The following is a 16078-nucleotide window of genomic DNA, read 5'->3' as shown; positions in this document are numbered from 1 at the left end:
TGTTAATCGAAAGGATACAAAGAAGCATCATGCGTATTTGAGGGCAAAAAATATTGTTGAAAACAGCAAAACATTCATCAAATTTGCATCAGCTTACTAGGCATTTCTGTTCCCATTTTTTAAAAGTCTTGCCACTCAATCAAAAGCTAATAATTAATACCTCATTTATAATAGAATCATAATACATACTTATTCACATAAAATTTTGAAAACTGACTCAGACTTTTTCTGCTGGGTGCGCGTTTAGCGCACGGCAATGGTATTATAATCCCCCATCGTTCGTGGAAAAAATGACATCTTAAATTTATCTGTTCTCACTAAATCTATCTAATTTTATTAAATTGATCTCTTTTAGATACGTTACTAAATTTATCATAACAACGTTTTACAAATCTAGCTCACGCGATCCAATACGGCAATTTATCCTACTTCGGGAGGATCCCACATACTTGCAGCATATTCTAAATAAGGCCTAACCAGCGACATAAAACATTTATCTATGACCTTTTCATCACATTTACTTAATACTTTTCCAATAACTCCTAATTTTTCTTTACCTTATCCACATATTCCCCATATGTGTTTCACCCAGGAAAGATCATCAGTGAGGGTAACGCCTAGGTATTTAATTGAGTCTACACATTCCATTGTGGTGTTCCCAATACAGTAGACGTCCGGGTGGGAATTGCTCTGTTTCCAAATATTTATGACTCCGCACTCTTTTAAGTTTAGTTCTAATTGCTAAATGTCGCAACAGCGTTGTATAGCATTAAGGTCATCTGATAAAGCTACTGGGTCCTCAGGATCACGGATAACACAGTTAGCCTCTGCATTGTTGATGAATAAACGTACGGTCCGATGACACTTCCCTGCTGAGCACATGAAGTAACTTTTACTGAGCTAACTCCATCTATCACTACTCTTTGTACTCAACCTTTTAAAAAGTCTTTAACCCAACCCCGAATATTTATCTGCGCCATATGCTTCTAGCTTAGCGAGTAATTTTAGGATTTTCTTGGTGAAAGTAAGCTTTCCAATTCCGTCTGATATTCATTTAACTTGCCCATTGAATATCTGGACAAAATACTTGTTTCTATAATAATAATGAATACTGAGGTTTCCTTTTTCCTCAATTCATATTGGTACTTACTCGGGTCTCTGATGAAATTCTCTTGTCTCCCGTATTCGCATGGTTCCATAATTAAAGAAGATGAAATGTGCCGTTTTTAAGCATAGATGAGATTTCCATGCAATATCCATATCTACTATCATAAAGCTATTTCATTAAGCCCACGGAATAGCCGCCCAGTCCTCTGGTTAGGTTTTCCCCTCCTGCCAGACCAACTATACCTATGAGTATCTAACATACATTGTTGCATTTTGCTGTAGTCGTTTGTAGGCGGCGTACGTTGTACGCCGATTGAACTTCTTTGTCACCAAATAAAAGCGACTAATTCGATTTCCATTCCCGGGAACGACTACCTTACGTTGTTTCTTCATATTTGAAATAGGTTTCCTGGTGATCGAAGTAACGGTATGGCGTCTTTCCCGAGAATTCCTATTAATCCAAGGTACAGAAAAGCTCTTTTTTCTTTCCTAATACCCGAAAACATTCGAGACCCTTTCATGTATGTAGTCAACCAATTTTGTTAATCTAAATGGATTTGATTTTTTTCAGATTAATCTTTGGGGAGTCTATTGAAAACGTATGTACACGAGGACGTTTGCATCCTGGTCTTAAGGTTAGTACCTGTCTAAAGTCTCTTAAAATCTAATGGACATGAATTTGAGAGTGCTTGGACGATTAGTAACAGGTTAATAGAAATGAAATAGAAAAGATATTCCCTTGAACGTGACTCAAAATTGCCCATAAAATGGTTATTTTCTAGGAATTATTCACCAAGGCATATTTTTCGGCACATCCAAATGAATGCTTAATTGACGATGACGGCATATTGGAAGAAAATTTAAAGTCGTCACCCGGAGCATGGATATTAACTATTTTGAAATTTGCCCAGGGCGATGTTGCTTTGCGATTATCTTTAAAGAGGAGGCTGGAAACAGGCCGCTGGCTCATGCCTCTTCAAGTTCCACCAGCTGCACCATTATGGCTGATAAGACATTTTCTGGGGCGTTTGCGGACCCCGTTAATATTCTGTCACATCACCGGAACGTGTAAGTAAATGAATTGAGAATAAATGTCATAGTGGTATATAATGACAAACTTAATTGATAAAATCTAGTCCACCATATCTTATTTGCACAGGCAGTTTTTAACTTAAAATTTTCAATAGCCTTAAACATGACTCAATAGTAAAAAAAATTGGATATTAAATAATTTTCTTTAGAATTTTATAAAATATTTTCACGGATGCAACATACATGTTCCACAGGGAAATAGTATATTTAAGTGTTTGTGAATTCATGAGGGTGTGGGGATACTTGATGGAGGTGGATATTTTCTGGAAGAGAAACTCTACTCTGAGTAAGAATCTAGTTTAATAAATAGGCACAATATTTTCTTAATTAACTCTCTCAAAAAGCAAAAAAATTCACAGACATAATACCTGCCCAAGGTCATTAGGATCTATTTCTTAAATGATCAAATCAGTAGTCTCATATTATAGGATGGGTACTTATGTCTCCCTCATTGTACTGGATGAATAGAAAAGTTATTACTAATGAATTTAAGTATTGATTTAGTTCATTAATTATTAATTGACCTTAACTTACTATTATTGAGACTGATTATAATCATTGTGTTTTCATATAGTTATTTCTCAACATAATAATGCATTGGTATTGCAGAATAATTAGTTTTGAAACTTACCTTGCATTATGCTTGTGATTTGTGTTACCTTATTTACTTCGTGATTTGATTCCTCAATTCAAAATGGAAAATGATGTTGGAGAGATAAAAATTACCTTAATTTGGAATTTCACGACCATTTATGTTTAGTAGCTTTGCATATAGTGCTTCACCATAATTATAATATCTTACATATAAAAAATTGGAAGGAATAAAACCTTGTGGACGTTGGAAGCTGATATATTTAAAACTTTTTAGGCGAAATAACCATTCCCAATCCATAACTGCCTCTGGAAAACATAAAGCAAACGGACATTACCATTATTTATAATATATTTTTCAGAGGTGGTAATTTTGGAAAAAAAACAAAAGTGACAATGAACTATTACTATATGTATCAAGTGAGCTGTACACGATGCTTTTATCAAAGGTTTGTGAAGACTGTAATATACTTACAGTAAAAATGTGTCAAAACCAGTTTGCTCAAGAATGATGATTAAATATTTTAATCTTCATAGATCCTCTTCCCCCAAAGTCAACATCTTGTTTTATCCTAATTCTTTTAAATTTTTTACACACGTGCAATTGACCAATTTGAATACATTTGCAATACTGAAAATCTCCAAGACTACAGTTTTCTTAGAAAGAGACTATGGTTCTCCTTATAACTTTCCTGGATTTGTTGCATGTATTCTCAGTGGGTCTAGAAGCATTATTTCTGAGACTTTTAGTGGATCCTCAGAGTTATTGGCACATCCATATGATTGGATAAGCTTTCATGCCACCCCTTTTCACTTTATATATTGTAGGTGAAACAGAAGCCTTCAAACAGAGATGGATTCTGTTATCTAAGGATTGCCATGCAGCCATGTGTTACCACACATTTAACCACGAAATTCATCTTCAAATTCGAACAAAAATTGCAGAGTAAGTATAATGCTCTCACTTTCTATCACACCTTTCTAATGCATTCCCATTTGAATTTTCGCTATGTTATTATTAAAACATTTGATTACCTGGTTAATATAAGATATTACTAATATTGAGGAAGGTAATGGGAAACCACCTCAAATATCATTCCCTAGGATATAATAATAGACGGTAAAGAGATTATTCTTTATTATTATAAGACCTGGCAACTATGGGACCTGGCCCAATCAGCCATATGTCGTGCCCAGCAGCAATATCTCTAATAATACTTTAATTTCCTAGCAACAATCACCTTGGCTAAGATATACTTATGGGCATAGTGTATCTCTTAGATAAGAATTGGAACCTAAACTAATGGGAGTACTTTTCTAGTTTCATCCGAGTTCAGAGTATTTTAATTTAGTGACATTCAAAAAATTTCATAGTCATTCAAAACATCATAAACATAATGATAGCAAAAAATCATAAACACAGTTACAAACCCGGGGTTGCCGGATAGGTGCCAATAGAGTTTGCCCAATACTAAGCCCAGTGGCATGTGAAAATCACACTTCGGGTAAGGGGGGCAGATCCTTTCCCTATGGCGTCTATGGTTTCCCAGGAAGTTCTGACACCTGAAACATCATGTAGCTTAGGTGCAGCTGAGCGTGCCCAGGATTTGAACGCTGGCCCTCTGGTTAGTAGACCAATATTCTACCAGGGACTACCAAATCCCTACATGATAACATAGGTATGTAATATCGATAATTATATGTCAAATTATTATTTTATGAACTCCTGCAAATGATGCTACACAATATTACTGCAATGCACAAAATAGACTGCTCTCAACTGTAGAACTGATTCAGTCTGTATGATAAGATTATATCAGTGGAAACTGGCATATCAAGAACAGTTGACAGTAAATTTTACCAACTATTATGACACCTACCTCCATCATTGACTTAGGAGCCAACAATACCACAGAGTGAGTAGGTAACACTATTTCTCTTCCCAGCCTTACCTATAATTAAATTAACAGCAATTTCCTTCTTGAAACGATTTGTATTTACAGTGAATATAAATTAGGTCTGTTAGGATTCTCCATCCATTCAAAATTACTTCATTTCAATATAATTATACCTTTTCCTTCCCACATGCTGGGTTCTAAGGGACTGTGGTTCAGTCTTTCATAAAATATTTTTTACATACACTTACCATATTAATAAAAATGATCCTAATGTCCCTGGAATGTTGAAAATGTTCTAATTTGGTAGGTACTGCCATATTGCAGTTTAGTAATGTAGCCCCTTGTGCTGATTAATCAATTCTTTGATTTGGTCTTACCAAAATACCAAGGATTTATTTTTATTATATGTGTAACTATATGCTGCTTAAATTGGCATTTGATTGATTTGATTCTGATATTTATTAATATTTGAAGAATTACTACAGGTTTCTTTTTAGTTTTTACATTAGTCCAGGGGTAAAGCATAGTAGCGAGTAGACTGACCTTGGGGTTGATTACTGTGTTTATGGTTTTTTAAATTATTTTTCACAACAGACCTTTTTGACATTACCAATAAAACTACTTTACTGTTTATCAACCTTGAATTTGCTTTTACAATTCTGAAAAATGTATTCCACTTAAGGAATTCTTTATCTTTAAGCAGAATGGAGGCACTGAATAATGTGTCAAAACCTGTTTCTCAAAGCTACAAGTCAGTTTAAAAGTCCTTATAATTTTGAATACACAATCTCCTGGTGGTAATAAATGATTCAAAATTTGTTACCTGCCTACAATACACAGCAACTTAATATACAGGCCAACCTGTAATAGTTATGTATTACATTTGAGACTGTTTTTAGGGGACTTGTAGATTTTAAAATTGGTCTCTTAGAGTATCTTATTTTGAATTCCAGAGTAATGGAAGAAATGCAACTTGAAGCATGTTTAACCCTGATTTCCTTAACCACACTCATACGCAACCTCTCCTATGAACCAACCCAAGATTGGATTGATAAGCAAGCAGTGAAGGCATTGGTAGATTACTTTGTGCCTGCTTTGATCAGCCGCCCTTATCGGCCTGGTTATTTCACAAAGGTTAGTAAAAAGTCATGTAAAGTGATTATGTACCTATTATATGTGTATATTAATGAATGGATTGTAGTTTTTATGCAATCAGGCTTCCTGTTTTTCCTTGGATTTATTTTTCCATAAGTGGTGATGTCATCATAGATTCTAAGACTAGATTTCAGTTCTTATCAAATGGCTGAATGGTAACAGAGGGAAAAAGTGGGATGAGGGAGCCAAATCTTTGAATGTGTTTGCCAAACCCAATCTGGAACCACATACATATTACCTTCCATTTTTGGTATTGCTTTGGTTGAGCCTAAGAAACAATTGTGTGACATGAGGAACAATATCTTTATCATTTTATGTAAGGTAAAATATTTGCTATTTCAAGCCATATCTATTGCATTTATAAGTATTTACTAAATGATGAATTCAGCTATCTTGAATTATGATGGTTATTTTAATTCTTCATAGAGTTAACAATATTCTTTGTTGCAAAAATACTACATTGAAGAATGAAATTTAATTATGTGATTCCAAAAACTAATGCATATGATGCCATGTTATAGATATATGTTGACGCTATTTATTAGGGTAATAATATTGTGTAATGACAACGTGTATGGTGTGGAAAATGAGTCTGATGAAGGAAGTGATGGGAGGAATTAAAAAGTGACAACTACCTTGAGTAAAATACGTGATAATGGGAACCAAAATCAAATGGGAATGAAAATAAGAAGGATTGTAACTGAGAGAAGCAAGTCAGCATTTACACTGACAATTTCCTCTAGTGATGACATAACTATACACATCTTTTCTGTTTGCACACATTATTTTATAATAGTTAATGAAATAGCTAATTTGTTAATTGACAAAAATGTACCGAGGCAATGATGCATATTATTAGATGTAACAGGGACAAAAAAATTGAAGCATTTAAAGAAGGCATTCACTTTTTTTCAAGTTTTCAGAACACAGCCACCGGATTTTTTAAGCATGAGGGTGAAGGGTCTGTAGGGTTGGGGAAGGAAGAAGTGGCAGCTATTCAAATGGATATAATATGCTTTACTGGTAAACTTTACCATTGGTTATGGGCTAGGGAAATGGTTGAGATTAGGATTGTTTACATGTAAAAATAAAATTTGTTAGGATAAGATAGTGGAGGTAGAAGAGGGAGCATTGAAAGGAGAAAAAAAAAGAGTTAAAGTAGCCCATACCTTGCTGACAGAGAAGGAAACATCATGTATGTATCTTATCCAGATCAGAGGGTTGTTAGGCAGGAAGTTGTGTACTTGGAAGGCGATAAAGAAGAAATAACCTATGTACTTCTTACAGTGCGGCATTTAATATGGAGCTGGTGGGTTTTTTCAAAACAAAAAGTGTCATGGACAAGAATAGAGAGGAGAGATCTAGAAGGAAATCAGCCCTACGAATGTGTGAGGTAGAAGGTTGGGAAAGAAGATATTTGAGGCCTTTATTATAAGGAAAAGAATATGTAGCATCAACGGTTGCCATTGATGTTCATGTGCGGAGATTACTTAGGAAGTCACAGGTATCTTGGATATATAAGGGCCACAAGTGAACTATGGGTTAGAAATACTGGTCAACAAATAAAATAAATAATACTGGTCTTTAGGGGAGTTGTGAGATGGAACTATGGGATTCTGGGTTTGTTTGATTTGTAGATAGAAATAGGCACGTGCATGCCAGTTTCAAGAACCCATCATCTGGGTTTTTCTTTTTCAGGAGGAAGTTGATTTCTTCATGGAAATGTGAGTTAGTGTCACTTGGGATAGGTGCATTGAGTAGGTATCAGAGATTATTATGATTACTCTTGCAATACTGCATTCATAATTGCAAATGTATGCAAAATAAATGAATAAGTTAATAATTATCAATGAAAAGAATGTAATTTTAGATTGCATTTTTCTTTTTATTATAGGTCCCCAGTAACAATGTAAACATTTAAAACAAACACACACACTTGTTGCTCTTGTTTCATTTGCCTGATTTTTATTTTCTGGTTGAACCTAAATAATTAAGATTGAAGAAATACCAAATAACATGTTAAAAAATCATTTGCCGCCCTCTTGAGGACTTTAAATTTTTTTGATTTTTCAGGAGGACAAGGAGTGTCGAATTGTTCTTTGCTACCTTTGCCATAATCTTCCTGAAATACAAGCAATTTGTAAAAGACAAGAGACTCGCAATGATGCGCAATTAATATTTGATTCATCCTCAAGTGTTTCCATTCTTGAACAACAATCAAAGAGGCTGACCTCCCTTACAGGGAAAAAAGTAATTTCAGAAGATCTGAAAACCCCACTAACCAAGACTGATGGCCTTGACTCTGAGAAATTGCATAAAAAGAGGAGAACCTCCCCAGAAACAACAAAAGTAATTTCAGAAGATTTGGAAGCCCAGCTTTCCAAGCCATACATCCTTAATTCTGAAAAGTTATGTGGAAATGGGGAAATCATGCAGCCTCCCTCAGTCATGATAAAAGTAATGTCAGAAGATCTGAAATCTCCATCTTCTGAGACAGATGGTCTTGATTGCAAGAAGTTACATACAAATGAAGGAATTTACTTGATAGTAAAAAAGGCAATTTCAGAAGATCTGAAATCCTCAGTTTCCAAGACAGCTGGTATTGGTGCTGAAGAATTACATGAAACTAGGGAAACTTCCCAAAAGGTGAACAAAGTAACTTCAGAAGATTTGGAAATCCCACTTTCTGGGACATATGGTCCCAAGTCAGACAATCTTCAACGACCACCTTTTCTCATGGTAAGTTTCACAGGCATTACCAAAAAATGTATTAAGTCAGTTTTAGAAAATGAATATGTACCACTATTTTTCCCCAATACTCAAGAGGCTATCATTTAGGTTTCATTTGTACATTTGTGTTTTAATGAGAACATCTTTATGCATAAAAATGAAGGCAATAAACTGCCTCAGTTAGTATAATATGGATTCTAATAGATTTTTAGGGGTCATTCCTCAAAATGCTTCATTTTTTGAAATTTGAAGCAATAGGCATAATGGCCTGTTAGCAAAATAGATGCTTTCAATAGGTGATCAGAATCTACATTCCATGATCCAAATTTTACTAGCTATTCATTAAATATGTACTAAGTATTTTCTCACAGAATAACTACACAGGTAATTTATTTTTACATCAGCACTTTTCTGACAATCTACCAAAAACTAATTCAATCCCATTACATGCTAAAATAATTCATCGGGCCGCATATAAAGATCCCTGTGCTTCATGTCTTTGTTGTTAGTGATTTACTTGCATGAGATGCTATTCTATTATGTAATATATATTGGCTAAACTTGACTTTCATTTTACATTACACACAGGTATTTGACTCATTTTATCACAAACTGTCCGTAATAATATTGGATTCAATTTGATTTCAGTGTGAACGTTGAATTTATTTAAAAATTTGGATAAATAAGTCTTCATTTTTACAACAACTTTGGCAAAACGATACATTTAAAACTTAGTAGAAATATGGCACACATTAAATTAATTAAATTAATTTTGAGCTTTGGGGATGTTTTATCAAAATGCTAATGTTCAGTGTTAGAAAAGTGAAATATATCAAAAGTTTGAAAATTGAATTTACTCAGCATTTTTCAATTTCACGTCTTATATCTGCCTGGATAAAAAGCTAATTACCCAATATTGCTGCATCCCTAATTTACATAATATCTATTTTCTATTGTGCACAAAAGAGTTTAACATGCACATAGAAGACATTCTGGAAATATATGCCCAATCCAACACTCTAAAAAATGGCCCATGCATTGCTGATTTATCTCATAGGTTCCTTCAATTTCTGAGAAACATTCTTGTTCTACAGAATTCTTGATAACATATCAGAAGAGTGTTTCAAGTAGTTGATCTTTTGATATTCACAAACCTTATAAAGACCACTTTGAGCTATTTTGGCCCAAAATTAATATTCTATGTGAATGTATCCTATCCTATCAAGAGAAAAGTGTATATTAAACTACGTAACAATTGCATTGGCACAGTTAGTATATACCTGTTATTGATAAGTATTCGGAAGTAAAAAATAAACTTATTCCATTAGATTTAAATGAAAATATTGGTAAAAAATCTAAAATTCTCGTGGAATAGACATTTATAACAATTTTTTCATTAATAGACTCATTTTTATGCAAATAACAATATATATTCCTTCCCCACAGTCAAAAAATATTTGTACACCAGAGTTAACAACAGAGGATGGCAAAAAAGATGTACAAAAGAAGTACAATTTAGTTACCAGCCCTATCTCACTGGAAACAAGAGATGGAGATGAGAGCAAGGGGAACTCAACAGACAGCAAGTTATTGAACAGAAATTCAGAAAAGGAAGTTGTGAACAATCAAAAATTATTTACAATTATGACTAGAGAAGATTCTCATGTTGCACTGCCCTTTAATGATGAACAAGAAAAAATCACTGAAGATGATGACATGGAATACACCAGTAATGATGAAAAAAATGCTACTCAATGCAGTCTGGAGAAGAAATGTCAAGCCATTAAATTAGCTTATAAATTGCGTGGCCAATGGCTGGCTTGGAGACTGGCTGGTCTTTTCCTCGATGGTGCAACATCAAATATTTTGGGATATGGATACACTAAATTGCCTCATGATGCATCAAGCTCAGTAAATCAGTGAACTGTAACAAATAAGATGGGTAGTAAATGAGAACATTTAGAAAAATTGTATATTTCATAAACTATAATTTACAATCATTTTGCTACAGGCAAACACTCACACATAAATGAACTCATTTTCAAATACAAAAATTCATGTGAGGTGATCACAATCCATACAGAAAAATAGATCTTAAAACAAAATAAGTAGCAAAGATTTCATAAAATTGTGATCAGAAACAAAACTTTCGTTTATATACACATAGGTAATACTTTGCCACCTTTATATATTATATCATTTATACAGCCTACTTGATAGAAATTACAAATGTTCACAGCTGACTGATAAGTAAAATTCTAAATACAAGACCTAATTTCATTCAATTGTAATAACTTCAACTCCTTTACCTGGCTTAGCTTCTTTACTTCCTTTTTCGTCAAAACCTCTTGATGAGGCTTCAGTAGGTGGTACTAAAACGTCTTTTTTTCCAATATTGCAAGGTCTGGAGAATGCACTGCTAGAGCTCTGCTTAGTGGTGATTGTAATAGATGAAGGTAAAGTAAGAGTGGGCAAGAGGGAAGAAGGTGTCACAATAGCACTTGTCCTTTGAGGAATGTTGCTGGTGGCACTACCACCTGTAGCTGCAGCACCTGAGGGTATTATCTCCAGTTGTGTACTAGGAAGACGAGCCAAGGTGGCAGCCACCCCTGCCCCAAGAGAGGGGGGTGCACCGGGCATTGATAGAGTAGATGGACTGCTCATTGTAGGAAGGTTATTCCCATCCTGCCTGAAGCCCATATTAACCTTCTTGTAAGGGTCTTTAATGCCAAGTGAATGCTTCCTTGGGGGCTGACTTTGTTGCAGCATAGGCTGCAATGGAGGAGGAGGGGGTAACTGGGGTGGTGGTTGCTGCTGTATATGGGGTCTCTCAGTGAGGCCAATCGGAGAGGAGAGAGAACTACCATGAGGACTACCAGATGAAGTCCTACCCTGAGCGGAAGCATGTCTGCTGACAGGCACTGGTCCTTGCTTGACACCAATCATAGGTGATGTTTGCCTGTTGCTGAGTGTTGGTGGAGGAATTTGCTTCAGCATGCCAGTAGGTACTGTTTGTGGCTTATGCAAGGATGACAGTGGGGACTTGCCAACCGGTGACACCGGCTGGCCAGGGGGAGGTGGGGTAGACCTGCTTAAAGGAGAAGTCCGGCTCATAGGAGACATCTGCCGACTTGAAGGATTTGATCGGTTTGCAGGTGCAGACTTATTTTGGGGTGGGGTCATTTTGTTCACTGCTGTTTGTGCTGGCCGGCCAGGGGTAGGGTTTTGCCTACTTGCCTGGGGAAGCTGCTTCTGGTGGGCCATTGGCATTACTTGTTTGCCAATTCCTGAAGGCTGCCTGTTTGCAGAAGAAGATGGTCTGTTGACTGGAGGCAGTGACTTATTAATAGGGGATTTGTATCCAGCACTTGTATTCATTTTCAATTGGGAAGATGGTGGAGTCAATTGCTGATAAGACCCTGAAGGCTGCTGGTATGAAAGTGTGGACTGTGGTGTCACATTCTGCCCTATTGGTGTGATGGAAATGTTTGGCCTATCTTTGATTGCTTTCTGTACGTTGGTAGATGTTGGTGATGAATAGGGGGGAAGAAGGTTCACATTTTGCTGAGATGGATTTCCGATAGAGGATGGAACAGAGTTTGCTCTGCTTAAACCACGACCTCGTCCACGATATCCCCGAGATGGCATAGGTGTCAAAATAGAAGGTGAACTGGAAGACACAGCAGCAGCTGCCGTAGCTGCAACAGATGCCATCTGTCTAATGAGATGGTCTCTAATTTCTGAATACTGAGCCTGCAGATGAAGTAATGTGTCCATTGAGGGAAGATGAGCTTGGACAGCAGCAGTCAAAAGGTTAGGATCTGAGAATAATGATTGCATTGTAGGAGATATTGCTGGGGGAAGGAATGGATTCTGAGAGGGAATCGTTGAACTGCCTCCCCTCGGTAGCCCTCCACTCTTGCCCTTTGTCTGACTTGCATGAGGATATGAGTATCTCCCCCCTCTTGCCCAACTCCCACTAGTACTGGGGCGTCCTCTTGACCCACTGCTCTGCCTCACACTTGGGACACTACCAGCAGCAGCGGTAGTCGTAGTGGATAGCTTTCCTGATGCACCACTGTACGAAGGCTTTCTTGGTGGTGTTGGCGTCTGCTGCTGAGAGACTTGCTGATGTGGGGCCTAAATAATAAAGAGTTCATAGAATCACTACATGAGAAGAGATAAATTTAACCCAACACAGTGGCCAAGAGCTGTCATTTTTAAGTTATTTATTCTCAGCATGAATTTTGCATATGCTTGAAAGTTGAAACCACAAAGGATCACTAGGGTCCAGAGATTTCAATTATCATTTCTTGCATCTCCTTAACATTTGTCTCAAAGATGGTCATTGTAAGTAAGTTGAATGGCCTTAACCTTCAAAATTGAAACAGCTCACATCACACATGAAATACACATCCTGAATTTAAGGTTAATTGATATGAATGATTTTTAATCCTTCAAACTACACTCACAGGCATGTTGAACATTGGAAATGAACCAACAGATGGTATAGTGGCTGATCCTGTTAGAGTGGACGCCACATTACTCAAGGCTGTAGCTGTAGCAGCGGCGGCTGATGCAGCAGCAGATGCTGCAGCTCGGCTCAATTGTATCTCATGCTGGCAGAACTTCACTACTTGGTCAACTTGTGAGGGTAAACTGGATACCTCCAACTTCAGTTTGAAAGAGATTAAAATGCAATCAGTAGAATGAGTGAATCATGATTAGTTCATTTATTGTTTCGGTTGTAACTTTGTGGAATTGTTCCATGATGAATAATGTCAAAATAAAACTTTGTAAATCCACATGAATAATAAACTTTAATGCGACCCAGGTTTCACTACCTGATGATGCTGCACCTCGAGGGTGGTCCTAGAAGTACCCGACCCAACATAGAAAATTCAAAATTTTTGGAAAAAAATGCATTTATTTTTCAACATAATCTCCTTTCAGCTCTATACACATGTTTCCCAGCGATGTTCAATAATTTCAGAACCCATTTTATAATAAGAACTGTCTTGCTCCTCAAAATAGCCATTAACTGCCGGCATCACTTCTTCATGCTTGGAGAATCTTTGACCACCAAGCCATTTTTTCAAGTTCGCAAACAGAAAATTATTCAAGGGGGCTAAATCTGGCAAATAGGGTGCATGAGGAAGCAATTCAAACTTAAATTCATGAATTTTGGCCATTGCGATAACAGATTTGTTAGCTGCTGCATTTTCTAGATGAAACAACACTTTCCTCTTAGCCAAATGCAGCCGCTTTTGCTTAATATCTTTGCTCAAATGATGCAATAAGTTCAAATATTCGCCATTGATGGTTTTTCCTTTTTCCAGATTGTCAATGAAAATTATCATAGCAAACCGATACCATGACCTTGCCTGCAGATGAAATGGTCTTCTTCGCTCAAACATAGCAATAAATTCGCACAATACTCGCCGTTGATAGTTTTTCCTTTTTCAAGATAGTTAATGAAAATTATCCCATGCCCAGCCCAAAAATACCGACCCCATGACCTTGCAAGCAGACCTTCATCTTCTTTGGAGCCAGTTCTCCCTTTTGAATCCATTGTTTTTATTGCTCTTTTGTTTCGGGTGTGAAGTAATGGACCCATGTTTCATCCATGGTTATGAAACTGCGCAAAAATTCTGCTTTGTTGCTGTGAAACTTTGCTAAACACTCAATTGAAATATTTTCACGATACTGGTTGTGCTCGAGTGTGAGTGAACGCGGCACCCATCTTGCACTCAGCTTTCTCATCTCCAAATTTTCATTTAATATGCAATATACCGCACTTTTTGCAATGCCTACTATGTCTGCTAGCTTGTGCAATTTCAGTCGACGATCATCAGTATCACTTTGTGGATTTTCTTTCTGTTTCTGCAGTCATCACCTCATTTGGTCGACCAAAGCGATGCTGGTCTTGACAGCTTGTACAACCTCGTTTAAACTCTGCTACCCAATATTTTACTGTTGTAAACTAAAGAGCAGACTCACCCTGAGTACAATCCAGTTCAGCTTTTATATTGGCTAGGCTGAGGCCTTTCAAATGAAAGTATTGTATCACATAACGATGACCAATTTTCTCCAGTTCCAGAAATTCACTGAAAACGTTCACTCTTGATGGCTGCTAAACAAATACTAAACAACATGGTATCTTCAAACTTGAAGCATATGCTTTACAGATTGCATACTTCCTAATACAGGGATATTTTTCAAAAAACTACTGCCATCTCTTGATCAGGTCATGTACTCCAGGGACCATCCTTGTACAATGAAGCCTGGGTCATATTTAAGTTTATTTTTCATTTGGATTTACAAAGTTTTATTTTGATGATTAGTTCATCAAATAACTGCTTCATAACAAACTACATAATTTGATCTGGGATGAATCCATTTGAAATTATAATTTTTAATACCTATTCCACCTTTTCACAGCAAATTTTAAAGACGGCCAACCCTTTTCATTCTTAGTAACTCTATAAACGACTGATAAGAGTTATTGGATAGGTCAATATAATAATTCATTCTACCTAACTTCCCTGAGAATTAAAACCAGTGCTATGTATTCTCAAGGTAAATTTTCAAATGCAACAAATGAGGTATGCTTTCAAATCAAACATTTATTTAAGTCAAAAAAATGGAACCAAACAACCTTGAGTAATAACTGCAATCGATTTGTTGAAACTTTGCCTTATATTCGATTTCTTACTTGAAGCCTGACACACCATACCATGAGGAAACAATTTTAGGCAACATAAAAATTTAATATACAATATAAATACTTCTTCAAACCATCCCAACACTAAAGCAGAAAGAGCTTGATCTTAAATACAAAAAAATTAATGGCACATGTACCCACCAAAGCTATATGCAATAAACACACAATTATCCATGATAATGAATACACAATGAACTAGGATAGCCAAAATATGGCTGTGACATAAAATGGATTTATTTTGAATTAATCAAATAAGTTTTTAAAAAGTATTGACTGCAATTACGAAGAAACAAATTCTCCTTTTTTTGTTTGTTGTGATTAATACAAGTTTTTCAGCAATGGGAAATAGAATTTTTGCCATTTTCTTATGGGTAGGATTATGGTTTTACAAGAACTCAGAACTATCATAAAGTGAACAGCAGAACATATTTTCCATGGAAAACTACCAATCATGTAGCCAGGACAAAACAGGATGGGCCAAGTATCGCTAATATCTGTTCCATATTTGTCACATGATACCATTTAAATTATGCAGTGATTATGCTGATATTTTATTGTTGCATAGTATTCTGAGAGCTAAAGAATGCTAGGGAAAAGATAAAGGCCAAGTGTACATAGATAGTACCAACATGTTAAAATAAAAACATTCAAACTATTGAAAATATTTGATTTTGTGGTCAAAACTAAAAACTTTTCAGAAAACCGGGGTACTTCAAACTTGTACTTTTTTTAAAAGTATATCAAAGTTTCACACCATTTTTTTAAATTATTTTTATGGTTG

The 16078-nt window shown here is 35.9% G+C and overlaps 2 protein-coding genes across 3 annotated transcripts in view; one reads left to right on the top strand and one right to left on the bottom strand.

Moving 5' to 3' along the window:
• Window positions 1-1487: 1487 nt before the first annotated feature.
• Window positions 1488-10496, top strand: LOC139692192 (uncharacterized). The gene is made up of 7 exons (XM_071590254.1): window positions 1488-1571; window positions 1679-1742; window positions 1890-2175; window positions 3619-3736; window positions 5642-5822; window positions 7917-8582; window positions 10020-10496. The coding sequence occupies exons 1-7, from the start codon at window positions 1537-1539 to the stop codon at window positions 10494-10496; spliced, it is 1827 nt and encodes a 608-aa protein (XP_071446355.1). The 5' UTR covers window positions 1488-1536.
• Window positions 10077-16078, bottom strand: part of LOC139692020 (calcineurin-binding protein cabin-1-like) — a 70235-nt gene continuing 64233 nt past the window's right edge. For both annotated transcript variants that reach the window (XM_071590026.1, XM_071590027.1), the window contains exons 31-32: window positions 13046-13246; window positions 10077-12713 (exon numbers count right to left, since the gene is read on the bottom strand). In XM_071590026.1, the coding sequence (XP_071446127.1) occupies window positions 10851-12713; window positions 13046-13246 (2064 nt within the window). In that variant the 3' untranslated portion in view covers window positions 10077-10850. The remainder of the gene's footprint in view (window positions 12714-13045; window positions 13247-16078) is intronic.

The sequence above is a fragment of the Hetaerina americana genome, unplaced genomic scaffold, assembly GCF_022747635.1.
Source record: "Hetaerina americana unplaced genomic scaffold, ioHetAmer1.1.p SCAF_4, whole genome shotgun sequence".
In the NCBI taxonomy this organism is placed as follows: Eukaryota; Metazoa; Arthropoda; class Insecta; order Odonata; family Calopterygidae; genus Hetaerina; species Hetaerina americana.
The sequence above is the reverse complement of the archived record's forward strand: the minus strand, read 5'-3'. Positions and strand labels throughout refer to the sequence as shown.